This window comes from Pygocentrus nattereri, chromosome 1, assembly GCF_015220715.1.
Source record: "Pygocentrus nattereri isolate fPygNat1 chromosome 1, fPygNat1.pri, whole genome shotgun sequence".
In the NCBI taxonomy this organism is placed as follows: Eukaryota; Metazoa; Chordata; class Actinopteri; order Characiformes; family Serrasalmidae; genus Pygocentrus; species Pygocentrus nattereri.
Window position 1 is genome coordinate 24,123,486 of NC_051211.1, and position 19,831 is coordinate 24,143,316.

Genomic DNA, 19,831 nt, shown 5'->3' on the forward strand with positions numbered 1-19,831 from the left:
TCCTCATGGAGTCGGTTTGTGCAGACACATGCACATTTGTGGCCTGCTGGAGGTCATTTTGCAGGGCTCTGGCAGTGCTCCTCCTGTTGCTCCTTGCACAAAGGTGGAGGTAGCGGTCCTGCTGCTGGGTTGTTGCCCTCCTCCGGCCTCCTCCACGTCTCCTGGTGTACTGGCCTATCTCCTGGTAGCGCCTCCAGCCTCTGGACACTACGCTGACAAACACAGCAAAGCTTCTTGCCACAGCTCGCATCGATGTGCCATCCTGGATGAGCTGCACTACCTGAGCCACTTGTCTGGGTTGTAGAGTCCGTCTCATGCTACCACGAGTGTGAAAGCACCACCAACATTCAAAAGCGACCAAAAAGAAAAGCATAGGTACTGAGAAGTGGTCTGTGGTCCCCACCTGCAGAACCACTCCTTGATTGAGTGTGTCTTGCTAATTGTCAGTAATTTCCACCTGTTGTCTATTCCATTTGCACAACAGCTGTAAAATTGATTGTCAATCATTGTTGCTTCCTAAGTGGACAGTTTGATTTCACAGAAGTTTGATCTACTTGGAGTTATATTGTGTTGTTTAAGTGTTCCCTTTATTTTTTGAGCAGTGTATATTAGTACAAACAGAGCAGGTGGTGGTGTAGTCTGAACAGGGCTAACACTAACATAGATCTGAGTGTCGTCTGCGTGAATGAAAACTTAAACCATGAAGGCGTATAATTTGCCCAAGCGGCAAGTATGACACTTGGTGGTCAATCACTTCTCTTAACAGTTCAAACAGCTACAAACGAACACAAAATACAAAACTGAAAGCAGGATTCAAGGTCCAGATTTAAAGATCTCTGATCTAGAAGCTTGAAATGATTGCCTTGTCACAAAAAGCCACAGGCAAGGTAAAGAAATGCAACATGCTCTTTTCATCATGCAAAGTAAAATGATTTATTTATCCATTTAGATAAAGGATTTCTGTACGACTTCCTTGCAAGCAATGAGAATCTCCAGTGTCCATTCCACAGTGCATTCGTGAATGGCCAATGCATGCAAGCTGTAGTAACCACACAGCTTAATTGCTCATGGCATGGCAAGTTTTACAGTAGTTTTACAATTAAATCATAAACTGACTTCAATTTAAACTAGAATTATCTGGTTATTTCTGTGAAATATTACTGTTAGAAGGAAGCTAAGGACCCAAATATAGTTTCCTTTTTTATCAGCCATTATCAACACTATATATAAAACTAAGCAGGCATGCGTAGATTCTCTGGTTGCTTGGATAAAAAAAGAAAACAATACTATGGTAAGGTACAATGCACAATACTCAAAAGCTCTTAAGCCTGTATTTTACAAAGCAATAAATCAAACGGTACACAACCTAAAACAAAGCTACTAATTTACTTGTGGCACTGGCTGCTAGAAAGAAGATCAAATCCACTTGTGGTTGCTGTTATCAGATAGTACAATCATCTTCCTCCAGAGAATTATGTGCTTTCCTTATTTTAGTTTTCTTCTGCTTTGCTCTCAATATTCTCACAGATAATATAGTTGTACTGTAATGCTCCAAAGACCTTAAATCTGGGTCAAACATGAATCAGAAGCATTTCAGGTATTGTTTTATAACAGGAAAGTAGATGAGCACCTCGGTTGGTTTAGGAATGAAAATTGGTTTGCAAGAAATAAATGTTTTCCAGATTGTAAAATGAATGCATTAGTGGTAATGCATGCATCATCACTGCTATTTCAAACAGTTTCACTGGATACTTCACTCACAGTCCTACAGCTTTAGCTGATTATTGGGATTATGAAAGAAAACACATGTTCTGCAACATGACAAATGTACTTTGAATCAGCAGGGGCCTTCACTGTGCCAGGTAAGTCTCCTTATTGTGGCAGATGGAATGTGCTTGTTGGTCTCCCTGTTGTGTTGTTCCAGGTTTCCTAACTGCTTCAAACAACCCCTGAAACACAGCAGGAGGTCCAGATAAACTGACCATTTCACTCTTACATTTACAGATTTATTGAATGTTCCTGAACTTATAAGTGACCCCTGTGGACCATTCCAGACCCTCTGTCACACTGAGGAGAAACTTGCCCACTAAGGTTTCTTTAAAGTGGTGGTGATAAACCAGGAGTCATGATGTCTACAACACAAATATAGCCATTTTATATTTGGCTATATTACTATCCGAAAGCACCTACACATCTTCTGGGTCTTCTGTGTCCTGCATGCACTTTTCTACTATTAAAGTATATTAAAACATGTGCTTTAGTCCAAAACTTTCTCTCAAAACTATCATTTTATATATGCATTCATAAACATTGTCTAATAATGTCCAATAACTATCTATGAGGGAGATTTTAGAACCATTAAACACTTCAAGTATCTGGTTCTTATCACCACCACTGCGAAGAATTTTGATTCAGTACATTTCTCGAGAATGGGGCATTTCATATCAAATCACTCTGAACGATTCTCTGATCATCTTAATGATTCCATTATGAAGACATTTTTGAAAAATCTGTGGAATTCCCCTTTAATGAGTTTGGAATATTATTTGTTTCTTCAAAAAAAAATGTAAAGATCCCATAGAGGAACTACATCTGATTTCCTTAAGAACCTTTGAATGGGTAGTTCTCTTTTTAAAGTTTTTCTAAATTAGTTGCTTTTCTCTTTGCAGGCCCTCTAGTGGCCTCTGTGTCAGTGAAATGGAAACTGACCTTTTTGTGATATTTTTTGTTATTGTAATAAAACAAATATTTTCCCTGTAACTCTTTGTGTGTAAAGTTTTATGAGTCTGTGTTTAGCTGCTAGCGAGCAATGAGGGGTGAAAGTTGGAGGGCACGAATCCCCTGCTGTGAAAATATTTAACACCCTCCACACCTTAATGCTTGTGCCAAGATTAAATGAACAGCACTGCTGCAGCTTTCGCCATATCAGAAAATAATGTACAACTGTCATAATAAAAATTGTGTTCAATCACAATAAAAACATTTTTATTAATGACCTGCTTACTCGCCTACAAATATTACTTCCAAATTTGTAAATCATACACATTCTGTCAAGATACATTACATCAAATTTATTAGGAAAAAAACCTGCATAGGTTAACTGAGGTACCTGCAAAGTAGGCAGAAATTGTCCAAGCCAATAACCCTTTAGGTACTGTGCCTTTTAAGAGTGCTCCTAGTTTTAATCATCTTCATTCTTATTACTGTATTACTCGTTTATATTTATTTTACTTTTTTCCCTATGGACACAAAGTTAATGGCAGTTATAAAACAACTAGGAAAGCATAAAGGTACAAGCTTAAACACTGACTCATGAAATCATGAAGTTGCCATCTTAAGCATTGCCGGTAGTGTTGTAGTTGTCTTGACTTGTCTTGGTCTCATGACCATAATCTCAAGCTGGGTCTTTGGACTCAGTTTTGCCTTGGCCTTGACATTATTTGGACTTGGCCTTGTCTCAGTCTCAGGGGGAGGTGAACTTGAGACCAGCCAAGTGCAATGCCTCAGTCTAAGGTCACTGGAACCTGAGGTTTTTATCATTATTATTAATTAATAATTATTTAATTATTTAATTATTATAATAATTAATTAATTATTAAACAAAATCTTCAAACAGAATTAAACAGTCTTTAAAAGTTATTAAAAGTTATAAATTAAAAGTCTTTTCTTTGTGTTTAAAGGAAATCTGTTCATTGCTGGTTGATGATCTAACCGATCCTTTCCATGAGGGATTAACTAGGTATTGTGTTTATTGATGTTCATTGGTTTCAGCTGATCAGAATGTTATCACTAGGTTTAGCACAGTGTTTAGATTTAATAATAAACACAGATGTATGAAGTTCGTTTTACATTCAGTTGCCTTCAGGTGGGGATTCTTAATACGTTTTTACATTTAAGGCTCAAAGTTTTGAGGCTATTCTTCTAATGATTTTGTGCATTGCTTTCAGGATGCGTGATGATTTTGAAGCCAGATTTGAAGAATATACAGGACTCTCTTTTATGCCATAAGAGCATAATACAAAGTGTGCTGTACATCACATATGATTTCCAATCATTTATGAAATAACTATACTGAAGCTGTGGTTTCATGACATACCTCTGTTCATGTTTATGCATGCCTGCTTTTCAGTTTGTGTGCTGGAGTCATGGTCTCTAAACGTAAGGCTCGTTTTATGAGCTCACACTGCCCTCTTGTGCAAAAGCACAGAATTGTGATAGAGCAAATCTTCTAAGTGAAGATTTATAACGGAAAATTTTAAATGCATGATTCCCTGAACTTCTACTCTATTGTTCTTGAACATCAACAAAACCTTCAAACAGAATAAAACTGTTTTTCTTTAGTTGCATTACAGGTATTTTAAATATAATATCATATATTAATTCATATAGTGGGGGAAATAAGTATTCATCAACTTCATTTCAAATGAAATTTAAATAAGACATTAGTATTAACTCAATAAAACTACACTGCTCATAACAAAAATCATTAGATTGCATGCCATTACAAAGTATGTGCACTGAAGTAGAATGGCACCGGAGGAAAAGTATTGAAGACTAACTGAAATGTATTCAGTACTTGGTTTAGAAGCTTTTGTTTGCATTGTGATGCTTCCTGAATGAAGAAACTAATCTCTCACAGGGTTCAGGTGGAATTTTGGTCCATTCTTCTAAACAGTCTTTAAATCTTGAAGATCAGAATCAGATGCAGAATCAGGTTTATTGGCTAAGTATGTTGACACACACAAGGAATTTGGTTCTAGCTGTTGGTGTTTTTCTAGTATAAAATGCAATATACAAATGTACAACCTCAATTCCAATGAAGTTGGGACGTTGTGCAAAACATAAATAAAAACAGAATACGATGATTTACAAATCTTTTTCAACCTATATTCAATTGAATACACTACAAAGACAAGATATTTAATGTTCAAACGGATAAACTTTGTTGTTTTTTGCAAATATTCACTCATTTTGAATTTAATGCCTGCAACACGTTATGTTTTACACAACGTCCCAACTTCATTGGAATTGGGGTTGTACATGAAGATGGCTGTGCAAGCAACAAATGTAATTAAATGTATTATGTTAATGCATAAAACTATTTTCTCTATTTAAAAAAAATAAAACAAACATTGTTTAATGTCATTTCAATGTATTATGGTCCTTTTTTAAGGTCCATTTAAGGTGGAACAGGAAAAAATCAAATATAAGATAGCGAACAGTTGACTGCACCTTCATATCACCAAAGAATCAGGGTTTGGCAAAAATAACTCATTCTCTTCACCCCCTCTTTGAAAGCATGTGATACGCTAAATGTAATTAAAGCCCAGCAGTGAGGAGAACTTTAAAGCTCCTCTGCAGTCACTGCAGACTGGCAGGAGCACCACTGGCAGCCTTTTAATGAAGTAATGTTCTTTTTCTATTTGAAGGTTGTCCCATTTCATAGGGGACGATTTCAACCACTACTCCTTGTAACTCAGTTCCAAAGGGCAAGGTGATGCTCGAAAACAAGTGGTACAAGTAAAATTAAGAAATGGGATCAGGCCTTAGTAAAAAGGGTTCTGTAGCACCTGCCGAAGGACAGGAGTTGGAAAAGGCTGCGTCCACAGTGCAAAGAATCTGTAGTAATTTTCCTGATTTCCTTGTTCTTGAAAAGTACACATTCTGGAGGGTGGGCAGGGCAGCACCAATCAAGTTTTTTTTTAAAATAATTTTACAATACTCTTTCTGCAAACCTGAGGGGTTTGACAGATGGGTCCTTAGAGCAGTCACTGGTCTAGAGAGAGAAGAGCAGTTGTGAGAGTACACATCCTTGAGGAGCACAGATGCTGACTGTGCGGATACCAGAAGTGACTTCCCCAAGATGCACCTGCTGTTTCCTGTCAGGATGCTGCTTATCCACTGACAAGATTTCTGGGACGATAGTGCTGAATGCTGAGCTGAAGTCCTCAAAGAGGATCCTAGCATATGTCCTTGGGCAGCCAAGGTGTTGCAAGATGTAGTGCAGTCCCATGTTGACTGCATCATCCATTGGCCTGTTTTCCTGATAGGCATACTGCAGGGGGTCTAAGTGACAACCTCCAAGCCGGCCAACACCAGTTGTTCAAAGGATTTTATGACCACAGACGTCAAAGCAACAAGCCTGTAGTCACTCAGTCTTGTAATAGAGGGTTTCTTGGTGATTGGGATGATGGTGGAGCATTTGAGGCGAGAGGGGACTTAACACATCTCCCAGGATCTGTTAAAGATCTCTGTGATGACTGAAGCCAGTTGGTCAGTATAGGGTTTTCTGATTTTGGTCTATGTCTATAGGTTGGAAAAAGGATGAAGCAAGCAGTGATCAGAGTGCCCCAAAGCTGCCCAGAAGACAGAGCAATATTCGTCTTTAAGAATGGTGTAGCAGTGGTCCAATGTTAAAACAATTAAAAAGCTACAAATATCTTGGCAGTTCATGGTTTAATTTTGGGACATAAACACCAACTAGAATGAAGGAGGAAAACTTAACTGATAAATAAAATGAGCCATGTCTTTCAGTTTGGGCTACAGTAATTATTCAACACTGTGACACCTTTACACCAACCTTTGTTAATGTAGAAGCAAATTCTGACACTGTTTGCTTCCTCACACAGCTCTGTTACGCTGCTCAGTGTAGATGAAGGCCCAGCAGATATAATGGATTTGCTGAGACAGGTCTCAATAAAGCAAAGGGCAGCAGAGCATGCAAAAGTTCTTGTTGTCCCATTTAGGAGAAGCAACCCATCCACTTTTATCCACTGTGGCGGTGGAGAGCACGGTCTGTTCCTTTCTCTGTGGTGACTAAACCTGCTGCTTCCAGGTCTTTTTGAAGGTCTTTCTGAGTGGTCATTGGCTCATGGGCTACTCTTCTGACAAACTTTCTGACTGCCCAGTTCTAAAACTTGTGAGGACCTGCATGGCCAATTGATGGTCAAGTGATGTTCCTTCCACTTGCAGATAGCGGCCCTAACTGGTGTTTATAGGAACATTTAGGAGTTGAGAATTCTGTTGGTTACTGGTGCCATTGTTTAACTGCTCAACTATCCTTTTGTGACGGTCTTGGGAGAGCTCTTTGCCTCTATCCATGTGTGACAGCTTGATGACAAACAGAGCCAGTCGGACCTATATAATCACTATATACGTTGTGTAGGGCCCTGCAAATTATGCAGTCCCCACCTCCCCCTTGTTGCGAGGAAGAGTATATGGGGTGGAAACGTGAATCGGGTCATGAAAAAAACACCATGATAGTGGATTAGGAGAGCAGCAATCAGGCAAACGTGTTCTCTCCAAATTTTATATCAGCAAATAAAAAAGAGGTAGTGAAATAGGCAACAGTGTTTACAATCTGTAGCTCAGAAAAGATGACAGGCGGAAAAGTGTACATTTGCAAGTGCACAAAATGAAACAGCAGCCTCTAGTCCAGACAATATAAGGGTGTGATGGCACTCTCCTCATAGATGAGTATAATTCATCTATAGACAATGATTATCTAACCTCTCAGTCAAGGTTAAGTTAACTCTGGATCAGTGCAAAATAGAAAGCAATGGATTAATATTGACTACTGCTAAAATGTTTAATTTAACATGTTGATTAGCTGGGCATACTGACAAAGCTAAAGTTGATGATGTCAGCTTCTTATTTGCAGCTTCTTGTTCAGATTTCACCCATTGCACCTTAAATGGTGCAGCAGATACAGTCTGGCCCCTGACATCAATGTACTGACATCAGCTTTATGGCATACTGGGCAATGTGGTTGCACATCCCTCAGTAAATAATAACCATCAAGTATTTAGCCAAGCCAAAGTATAAATAGTATTTTATATTTGAAAATGTATAACAAGAAATCTGGAAGAGCCCATTTGATGCAGCTGATAAAGCTCATAGTGTTTAATAGTGTTATCTGTCATTTTATTTTTTGTTTGTTTGTACTTTGATTTTTCTGTATACGTCTACTTATTCTTAGATCAACAAACAGAGCAATTTGTTATAAAGAAGGGAGGATTGTAGTGGAGCACTGTTAGATGTTAGGTGTGACTGTGTAAAAATTAGGGGGACCCCTTGGTAGAATTTTGCTTAGGGCCCCAGGAAAGTCAAGACTAGTTCTGGGGACTAGTGATTGGTTTACATGCATTCAGATGTGGGTACTAGCTTTTCAGGGTGAAAGTACTAACCTATAAATACGTGCCAAAAATGACCTGGGTTTGATTCCCTGGCCAGGCGTCCAGCGTCTTTTCTGCAGGGAGTCTGCATGTATGTGAATTTTTGTTGAGTTAATACCAGTGTCTGGTCTGAATTTCATGTGAATTGCTGCATTATAGTAATACACTTGTTAAATTCCACATTGATTACAAAATTCTTTTACTGACCTATAAAGCTCTAAAAGGACTTGCCCCTCAATACCTGAGTGAACTTCTCTCATACTATGAACCTTAGATCACTACTTAGATCACAAGTTGCTGGCTTACTATTATTACCTAGAATTAATGAAAGTACATCGGGGGGAGAGCCTCTATACAAAGCCCTCCAACTTTGGAATAATTTTCCTGTTAATGTCCTGGACTCAAGACACAGCCTTTAAGTCTAGGCTAAAAACCTACTTGTTTAATCGAGCCTTACCTGTCAGATAAAAGGTGCAGATCTGGAGGTTCATGGTCATGGAGTATTATGGTTAACTGGGAGTGTTGGTGCTGGCATCCCACTGCTCTTGTAGTGGACATCAACAAGGCAGGACAAGCAGATCAGGACAGTTCAAACAGCCACACCACACACAGGGATATGGGGCTCTGTGTAGTTTATTCCTGAATACTGAACACATGAGACATGGGGCAGGATTAGTGCACGTGCACAGACGCTCTCTCGCTCTCTCTCTTTCAGCATTCACAATGCTTTTTTTTTTTTTTTTTTTATTCATATACATATCCAGACAACAAAACAGAAGAACTCTGAACAGCTTAAATGTGAATGAAAAGTTCACATTAAATGAACACTTACACACCCACTGTATCTGTATTTAACTGAGTAGAGGCTTAAACATGAAACACTGAATATAATCTGGCTGAAACTCTGAAAGACTACAACGGAAAAGAGCCTTGTATATGGGAAAACTATAGTTACACAGTGAGCATGCCATCATAATTTTCCAAGCTCCAAACAAACTAGCTTAAACAACATCAATCCAATCATACCTGAACACACGAGACATGGGGCAGGATTAGTGTCTCTGTCTGTCTGTCTCTCTGTCTCTCTGTCTCTCTCTCTCTCTCTCTCTCTCTCTCTCTCTCTCTCTCTCTCTCTCTCTCTCTCCAGCATAAGGCATGAAAAAAACAACGAGGTGCGTGCGGCACATTAAAAGTACTGTTTGCACTTAAAAGTTTGGGAAAAAACATTACACATACACGTGAAGCATTACTGCGACTTCACAACCGTGGTGTTTATCCTTAGCAGTGACTAAAAGACTCTTTTCATTCTTAGAAAGAGAATCGCCGGCTTACCCGTCTCATCGTGTTGCACTAATTAATGCCCCACCTACAACCAACAACGGGGGAACCCCATAACATTTCACAGTAGTCTTCACTCATCACTCCGCAAGGACTCTGAGTAATGCTTTAGTGAAGTTCACAACAACTGCACAATAATATTCAGATAAAATAAACATTTGAAAAGCAGCCAGAATCAATATTATTATGGCTACACTCTCACACGTTCACTCAAGTTTGCTGATGGTGGAGTGGATGGGCACTGACATCTCAGGGAGCCCTCATGTCTCTGTTATCTTTCCAGTTTCTCCCTTTTAGTTAGGCTGTAATAACTTGACCTGCTGGAGTCTGTGCTGCACTCTGTCAATACCGTTAATACTGTAACCTGTCACTCTTTACAGAACTGACTCTGCCTTGATTGGGTGCCCACTGCTCGCCAGCCGGTTTGACCACTATTGAGCTTCATGTTGTACAACGAAGTGCAATCCTCACCCTGAACTGACCCTCCTGATGCTGCTGCTGCTGCATAAACTCAAAGTAATCTAAGTGATACTTTTTTTAATCCAACAACTGGGGAAATTCCACCTCCGCATTGAACCCATCCGTGAAGTGAAACACCACATACACACTAGTGAACACACACACTAGGGGGCAGTGAGCACACTTCCCCGAAGCGGTGGGCAGCTCTATCCACGGCGCCCGGGGAGCAATTGGGGGTTAGGTGTCTTGCTCAAGGACACCTCAGTCATGGACTGTCAGCCAAGGAGATCGAACCAGCAACCTTCTGCTCACAGGGCCAGTTCCCTAACCTCCAGCCCATGACTGCCCCCAAATTAACCATTAACCATTAATTAACCATTGCTCCACCTGTTTTCCCCGCTTTGTACTATAATACTTTATACTAACAATGTTTGCTATCCGGTGTTGACCAGAGGAGGATGGATTCCCCTTTTGAGTCTCGGTTCCTCTCAAGGTTTCTATTCAACAGATTTTTTCAAACCACTGTATAATTACATCATTAAGATGTAAATAAAGCCATGTTGGGGTTCGCATTGCACAACGTCCTTTGTTGCCTTATATCATCTTTTTCGGAATGTGTTTCAAAATGGAAAAATTTTCCTGTTTCAACCTTTAATATGTTATCTTCTCACATGATTTGCACATCATTCTGTTTTTATTTAGATCTTGCATGGCATCCCAACTGTTTGGGTAAATGGGATTGTATAATAACTTTCTGTGACAGAGCTTTTAGAGAAATGAAACCCTGCAGATGACTCAAAGTTTCTCTAGAATAGAGCATTTCACATCAAACCACTCTGAATGATTTACTTTTTTTTACATCTTCGCCACTGTATTATCCAGGACGTTGGATAAAAACAGTGAAATTTCACTCAAAGGCTAAAATCTTAATAATATTCTGTTTTTCTTGTGCTTTGCTTTAAGGATGTTTAATAAGGTAAACCTGGATTTACAGCTAATCTTAGAAAACATATTGTGACATTATTATTATTATGTACAACATATATAGTTTACAATTATGTATGAATTAAGTTGAATTTGTTGTTTCATGACATATTTCCTACTTTTTAGTTTGTGTATTAAGGTATCATGTCAAACTTGATCACAAAAGGATTTTTAAGGCTTTAACAATATAGATTCTCATTGTATAGCAATATACAATATAGCAAACGTTTTAGGAGCTTATACTGCCCTCTTGTGCAAAATCATGAAAGTGCAAATCTTCAAATTTTTCACTCTGCTGAAAATGTTAAATTAATCAGAAGTTCCTGAATCTTCCATTTCTGTTTGTGTAGTTAAGCTGTTTCTGAAGTGCAGTGTATTTTATTGTGAGAATACCTTGAATCTACCTTGACAATGCATAGTTTTATCAACCTTTTCATTATAACCTATTAATTTTTCAAAATATCTGCATAATGAAATCTGTCATTTGTGAAAAAAAATCATTCAGAGTGGTGTGATGTGAAATGTTCCATTCTAGAGAAAATTACTGGGTCAGAATTGATAACAGTGGTAGTGCTGGGAACCTCACTGATGCCTGAGACATTGTTTTCAATCATTTTGAGGGAAGGTTTCAGCCTAAAACTTGTACATGCAGGGCATCATAAGGCAATGCAATCCCACAGGAAAACCTTTTTTTTTTTCCCTGATTTATTGCTATTTTACACTTCATATAAAAGCTCAGAAGTCACATGTAGGATCATTGGTATCTTTGGATAGTATCCACTCTATTTGTAAATGGTACATGAGCTAGCATAGGTTCCACTGCTGCCTGAAAGCTCCAGCTCAGTCTGCAAAGTTGTATTATATCATAACAAATGCAATACTGAAAATCATGGCAACCCAGGCAAAGAACACCTAAAATCTCGAGTTGTCTCTGGACTTGCAGACATGTGACCACACACATTACTCAGAAAGTCCACGCAGCTGTAAGGTTGTTTAAATCTTATATTCATCTGAGCCATAAGGGGGATAATGTGGACTTTCTGCAAAGTTCCAGAGAAGCCTCTTGGGATGCTGGCTTCAGCAAGCTTTGCTTGTGGAGTCACGCAAAATTAAAACACAAGCTGCAAAAAATAACAAGTAACACAAAAATATTGTAGACACATAAATAAAGAATGTCTTAATAAGTAACATACAATTAATATACAAATGTTCAGATTTTGGTCACTGTATCAACCACTGGAGTCAAGCTGAACTGCCCTTACAGGCATGCAGCCTCAGAGATCAGATGGGATGAGCACTTCAATGGGGGTCTCAAGATATAAAGAAAAGTCTATGAGACTGCAGGCCGCAGGGCCAGGGTCCAGGGTCCAGGGGTTTAAATTGGGCAAGTAAGTTGAACACAAAGATGATTTAGATTTGCTAATGTATCAGTCATATTACTAGATGTGACTGAATTTCTTTAATATGAATATTTTGAATCAGCCGCCAGAAAATGTTTTACATAGAAATTAAAAAATAAGGGCACACAGGGGGTCACTAGGACAGGAACCATTGCCATAAGAGATGATGTGCATCTCAGATTTCATTGTTGTTTTAGTCAAATCTTTGTGAGAGATATTTAAATTTGCGTGGGTGTGGATGCATATATCTGCATGTATAACGCTTCAATCTAAGATCAAAAGATAATACTCCTTTCTTTTTCCATATAGCCAGTTAAGACGAGTTAGGTTCACCTGGGAATTAAAACTTTCCTAGGACTCCTATAGTCTAGAGCCAACCCTGCATCTACATATATAGCGGCGCTGAAAGAATCCCAAGACTGGCCACTGGTGATGTCTATGCATATATTAAATTCTGCTCCAGGGGTTTATGTTGCTGTTACTATCACTAAATATGAACTGATAATCAGAAATTATGCAGTCTTGTAATGCAGCACAATATATTTATTAAGGCATTCAAGTAAAGCAAAATAATACATTTCACATTCAAACTCAGAGATTAAACTATGCTCAGTTTGATTACACAGTATACATATACATATAAGGCATGCAATACAAGAAACAAGAGTGTCTCAGTGATCTCTCAAGCAGTGACTGAGTTTGATGATCCATTTCCATTGCACGCTCTTCTGCAAAGGCCTTGCTGGTTGCCAGTCCACATGCCAATCACCCCGTTTACTTCAGCACCAGGAAATCAAACTCTGAAGCTGTTTGCGTTAGCCAGATACTGAACTCTTGAAATCATTCAAATGCAACGTTGTTCTTCATAGTAATCCTCTGGTATATCTTCTAAGTATTTTTATGAATTGTTTCTTGCTTAGACATCAAGAGGCTGTACATCAGTTGGTGTACATACAAGAATAGTAGACAGTTCAAGTGCTATATGTTTTCCATGGCAAATTCTTTGTTAGACTTTGTCTGTAGCTCAGTGAATTTTCAAAACAAACAATAAATTGCTGACTTAAATGTTATTAAAGGTCTTTAAAATAAAATCAAATAAAAAATATATAAATATTGGTATACTTCAGTTAATAACTGAAAAAAGTGAGTTAGTTGCTAGAATCACTTAAACCAGTCAGCCAGCAAGCACACTGACTGTCTTTTGGAGTTTAAAATATCATACGAGTACAGTACAGACATTACCAAGCGTAATTCTTGCTTAATCAAAGTCATTGATTAAGCTCAGTCAACAATGGCCCACATTTATCTCGATGGCTCTTGGTCAGGTCAGGCCTTGGCTGCATCATCATATCTTTGTGGGTAATTTGAAAAAGGGCCTGAACAATTCCAGCACTCGATCACGACTGCTATTGAATCATGACAGTGGATTGTAGACATACACATGCTCCAGTGATGTTGCGATGTTTCTTCGGACCTGCAGTCCATTCACATTGATTTCATCTGGTCTTCCTAAAGGACTATTCTTAGGAACAACCATGTTGACAAAGTACTTGTAGGCATAAATTTCAATGTCACCAGTGTTGTGCATCCTACACTTCTCTCGGTGACATACCTCAGAAGGAGACTGTGCAGGAGTGGAGTCAGAGGGCAACCTTGACACAACAAGTAAGACTGTGATGCGCCATAAGAAGGGCTCCTCCTAAGGATCTTTTCCAAGGCCTGAAATTCTGGTGAAAGAGATGCACTTTCAAAAGCATGCTCAAGAAGCGACATCTCTACAGATTCTGGAACCTCAGGGAAGTAGTAGATCATTGCAATACGTGTGTTATAGTTTGGCTTCCTGTGGCTCCTTAACAGGGATTCCAACTTTTCTTCTAGGTGCCTGGCAAGGATAGTTGCCAAGATTACATAGTCAACATTAAAGAAATGAAAGTTTTGACACTCGTCTTGACGCTGGATTTGACGCTGGATTTGACGCTGGATTGAATCATTGAAATTATTCATTATTGATCCATCAAGGATTCTGCTGTACAAGATCTGCAAATATTGTAATATTCTACCATCAGTAGCGAATGTCTTGTACACAGACGCAGGTATTTTATCCTGTCTTGGTGTATCTGACACTTGCAGAGACTTGATGGCTGTGGTAATGTCCTCGATTGTGCATCTCACATCACAATTTGTAAAGGTATATTTGGTCGGGAAGTCTGTTGGAGGGTCCCCTGAAGATACAGCAGCATTGTTCAACTCTAGGCTCACAGGGAGATGGTCATTAGCTGGTACATCCTCAATTTTGCATGACTGCACACGCCACAGGCACTCCTCTGGCACAAAGAAAAAGTCAATTCTTGAGGTGCTTTCTCTTCTGTAGTAAGTGTAGAAGCGCATAAAATTATGCTGCCATCTCCAGACATCCACAAGCTGAAGAGACCTCATGAACAGCTTGAGCCGGTTCAGCAAAACTGAATGACTTTGATTGATTGTAGGCTCTTTTTTATCAATGAAGGGACTGAATACAGCATTGAAGTTTCCTCCGATTACCATCATTCCAGTGGCATTGTTCTGCAGATACTCTGAAAGGCGACCAAGAATTGCTTCATCTGTTTGATGGTGATACAAGCTCACCAAAGTATATGGCTGATGCTCCAACTTGCAGTGGAGAACAATGAAACCATCATCATCTTGCCTATGATGAATGTATTCGAAGGAAATGGTTTTCTTAATTAATATAGCTACCCCTCTTTCAGCTTTGTCCAATGTAGTATAAAACTGGAGCCACTCTGGAAACTCTCTCATAACATCTTCATTGCCCCTTTTAATATGGGTCTCCTGAAGGAAAGCCACATCTGCCTCTTCCAATTCCTTGCATACATCCTTCTGCCTGTCAGGCTGCCGTTGTGGCTTAATGCGCAAAGCAGTTTCTAAACCATTGACATTCCAAGTGAGGAAGCGAAGCTTGGGTGGAAGTGATGCAGCCATTTTTTAATTGTCTGATGTGTCTCTACTTTATTAAAATCAGATGATGAAAACTGATAATGAGATGGGAGAGTACAAAGATACAGAAGCAGAGGGTGGCCAGATTCTCCAAATGTATTATCTGTAATATGTCTGAAGGAACATGTACAGCAAAGAATACAGTGCAGATTTATAAAGTCACTGCACAGAGCTTTCCTTCAAGAATGCTGATGGAGATAATATCTGTATTTTTGCTTCCTGAAAGAAAGAAAAAAAAAATCAAATGATTCCTAATAATTTGTCAAAATGATGAGAAGTTCTGAAGGTAGCATATTAATACAGCAGGATGTATGGTACTGTATTAGGAGAAAGAACCTATAGTGAGGGAAAATGGGAATTCAAACACTTTTGTTTTTGTTATTTGTTACACTTTCAGACATTATTTGTGCAAATATGCGCATATATACACACTGAAAGTTCTAAGCAATCACAGATTGGAAAAGTTGTGCCCTGCTCTCCCCATCACAGATAAACACCATTCCTTAAGTAGCTTTTAGCTTTGTATCTCTTGTAAATGCTTTTACATAAATGATTTGGATTTGGATTTGGAGTTGGGGTGGGGGTGATGCTGGGGTGGTTGCAGACTTCTCCTAATGAATCTAGAAGACTTAAGTCATCCCAGTTTTATTTTTCTAGAACAAAGCTTATAACTAACAATAATAAACAAGGTTTGGGGTTTTTTCCTGTATTCAGTGACAAAATATATTTGCAACCTTCTAAAAATTACATTTATAGAGCTTTTGTAATCAAGTTAATTGTATAATTTTCACAAAATATAGGCTGATGAAATATATTGATTTTATAGTATGACAGCTTTGCCAAGCATATACAATGTATATGTCATACCCTCCAGGACCTTGTTAATGCTTTGGGTATGTTTCAGTACATATTATAATCTGTAGCACTGAACAAGATAGTTTGCTTTGCACTGAAAAACAAATACAGAGCAAATCCTTTAAGCTATTGCTGTTAATAATACTTGAGAAGACCTCTATGCCCATTTTAGGTCAATAAAGCGGTAAATGGAAGAAGGGTGTAGAGAACTTTGTTAAAGTACAGTGCAGTTTATTAGTAAATGAAAAATGCACAGGTAGAAATCGTTATACAAAAGCATACATTCCAACTTAAAACCTATTCAGCCGATGCGCAGTTCTGATGGCATAACTGTGGTCATGTTTGTGCAAGCCTGACCGCATAGACGACACTCGTTAGACTACACAAATGTATCCAGGTTGTGTTAAAAAAAATCACAACCACAAACAGATGCATAAACATCAGGCTACAAGATCACGTTCATGCAGATTCATTCATTTCTATAATACAAAAGATATCACACACAACAAAGCCTACATTGGATGTAACATTTACTTGATTAAAAATACCACTTACCAAAGACCAATGCAATATGTGCTCTTGTCCAAGATCTAACTGGTAGGCACAGCCTGCTCCACCCGAGCTCGTCTTACATTAGTAGAATAAAAACAGGAAATGACACTCAGTCCCCTTCCCCCACCAGAGCAGAACATGAACTTGAAGACTAATCTCACAAAAAAGTATCTGAACTGATCTGCACCACAAGTCAACACCATGAAGTTGTAGGACTAACGGTGCCTCATGTATGGTCATGACATCAGGTACACTCTTAATAAAATGGGTTCATGTTACTATATAGGATCAATTTCTTTACTGATTAACCCTTGAACTCTATATTTAAAGAACGTAGCACAAGTGGCATCGAGGTTTGTGTTCAGTTTTGCAAACCTGACCACTCTAGTTAACCAACTGCTACCAGTGTAGGCTCTTTCCCTCTGCCAGGAAATAAATGAATCTACCACCGACCAAGACGAGCGCTGCTGATTTTAAGACTTCAGTTAACTGATTTCACTATCAATGGCACGTTCAGTGTTTGCTTACAAACGTAGTCCAGGTTCTGTTTCCTAGCATGTCCATCCAATAGCTGACTTTACACAAATAGAACTGACAGAACCTTCTTAAGTCACATGTAACCCTTTTCTGCATATAAACTTACATATGTAGCTTCTGCTCAGGGTGATTAAATGCATTGCTGAGCTTTAACTGCACAAATCCTTGTATTAGAATTATTAAATGAAGAGGATCATTATTTACACTGGAATGTTTAAGTGACTAAGCTGATGATGGGTGAGCTAGTTAGGTGGGCTTTCACATGATACCTTCATACAGTTTAAAAGTTTGTAATAACTTATTACAAATAAACTAGAACATTTATCTGGGCAGAAAGTGTTTGTTTCAAAAACAGTAACTTTGGTATAAATACAAATATCAGAATGAACAATCCATTGTAGTTTGATGTGTGTTAGTTTAACAATTTTCCAGGCTCTCCTTGAGGAATTCCAGGACTAACATTTACCATCTAATGCCTGTTTTGTATCATCAGTTTTTCATTAAATCAATTCAGTTGTGCAGCTGAAGAAACTGAATTAATCCATGCAATGGCTGGAGTTCAGCAAGAAGCCAGGAGTCAAACCCAGGGTTGGGATAGCTACTGAAAAATTTGTAGTTAGCTACTTTGTAGCTACTTTCTCAAAATTTGTAGCTAGCTACAATTTAGCTACTTTTCCAGAGTAGTGGCTACTTTTTAAAATGTAGTTTATCCTTAGTAGGACATCACAACCTGACAAACTAAGGGTTAATATAGCATTGTTCGTATAAAAGTCACCCATCAACACGAGAAAGACCAGAGAACACACAAACAGAACGAGACAAAAGGTTGAGCTCGATCTGTTTAGCTGAAGGTTGCCAGTTCAATCCGCAGAGCCGACAATACATGACTGAGGGGTCCTTGAGCAAGACACCTAACCCCCAACTGCTCCCCAGGTGCTGCGGACAGGTCTATCCACTGCTCCAGGCAAGCGTGCTCACTGCCCCCTAGTGTGTGTGTGTGTGTATTCACTGGTGTGTTTGTGGTGTTTCACTTTATGGATGGGTTAAATGTGGAGGTGAAATTTCCCCATTTGTGGGACTAATAAGGGTCACTTAATCTAATCTGATCTAAAACCCAGCTAGAATTCAGTGCATTAACATTCACAGAAAGACAACTTTTTTTAAGTATATAGTCGTGAAAAAATTAGGACACCTCATTAAACAGTCAGCTCTTTATTAAGAAATGTTTACATATCAATGTCCAATCCTGTTTTTGTTTATTTCTGGAAAAGAAAGTTATTTCATTGCAATTAAACAACAAAAATTAATTGTTTTACTCATGAAACAAGATATGAACAAAAAATGCATATTATAATGGATGAAAAAGTTAGGACACCCTACCCTCTAATAACTACTGTTGCCCCCTTTGGCTGAAATAACTTCAGTGAGACGTTTCTTGTAGCCGTCTACCAATCTCTGAAATCGATCTGAAGAAAGTTTGCCCCACTCCTCAACACAGTTCTTTCAGCTGTGAGATGTTTGAGGGGTTTCTTGCATGAATAGCCCGTTTTAAGTCACTCCACAGCATCTCAATGGGATTAAGATCCGGACTTTGACTTGGCCATTCCAGGACTCTCCACTTAGTTTTCAGCCAGTCCTTAGTGGATTTACTGGTATGTTTTGGGTCATTGTCATATTGCAGGGTCCAGTTCTGCTTCAGCTTTAATTTTTTTACAGATGATTTCACCTGTTCCTCAAGCAATCTCTGATACACAGTAGAATTCATGGTGGATTCTATTATGGTAGGCTGGCCAGGTCCTGCTGCAGCCAAGCATCCCCAGACCATGACACTTCCACCTCTATGCTTCACAGTTGGTATGAGGTTCTTTTCTTGGAATGCTGTATTTGGTTTATGCCAAACATGTCTTCTGTTCTGGTATCCAAATAATTCAGTTTTAGACTCATCTGTCCAAAGAACATTGTTCCAGAAGTCCTGGTCTTTGTCTGCGTTCTCTCTGGCAAACTTCAGTCTGGCTTTAATGTTTCTCATAGAGAGCAAAGGTCTCCTTGCACACCTCCCATGAAAATTAAACACCTGATGTGCACCTGATGTGATACACCTGTGTGTGATCTTACCTATTTTAAGTGGGCCAATATGTAGGGGTGTCCTAATTTATGCCTCACCAGAAATTGTATTCTTTTCAAATTACATCTTACAGAAAAGTGTAAAAAGGCCAAAGTATTGTTAAAATTGATATAAAATATCCACATGTCCAAATATGTAAAAATATATATATACAGGATTTCATAGGGTGTCCTAATTTTTTCACATGACTGTATCTAAAGTAATAGTGTTTATTTCTTTTCACTTTAAAAAGCAACAAAATATGACATTTGACCAATGGTCCCCAAACATTTGCATACACCTGTATATCATTGCAGTCCAAAGAAAAAAAGCACCTTTTAAGTTTGAAGTATTTTTTTTATTATTCCAAGTAATTTTGGAGTATTTCAATTGATCTATTCATCATGAAATTCCACACAATGTAAATGGCAGCT

General features: G+C 38.6%; 1 protein-coding gene and 1 long non-coding RNA gene across 2 annotated transcripts; both read right to left on the reverse strand.

Annotated features, from left to right (window-relative positions):
- Positions 1-908: 908 nt before the first annotated feature.
- LOC119263050 lies at positions 909-9,659 on the reverse strand. Its single transcript, XR_005130069.1, has 3 exons — positions 9,507-9,659; positions 8,632-8,820; positions 909-1,949 (listed from the first exon to the last, which is right to left on the reverse strand). It is a non-coding gene; the product is annotated as an uncharacterized LOC119263050 (long non-coding RNA).
- Positions 9,660-12,877: 3,218 nt separating this feature from the next.
- Positions 12,878-16,836, reverse strand: LOC108437908. The gene is made up of 2 exons (XM_017715334.1): positions 16,760-16,836; positions 12,878-15,568 (listed from the first exon to the last, which is right to left on the reverse strand). The coding sequence occupies exon 2, from the start codon at positions 15,332-15,334 to the stop codon at positions 13,865-13,867; it is 1,470 nt and encodes a 489-aa protein (XP_017570823.1). The 5' UTR covers positions 15,335-15,568; positions 16,760-16,836; the 3' UTR covers positions 12,878-13,864.
- Between the last annotated feature and the right edge of the window lie 2,995 nt (positions 16,837-19,831).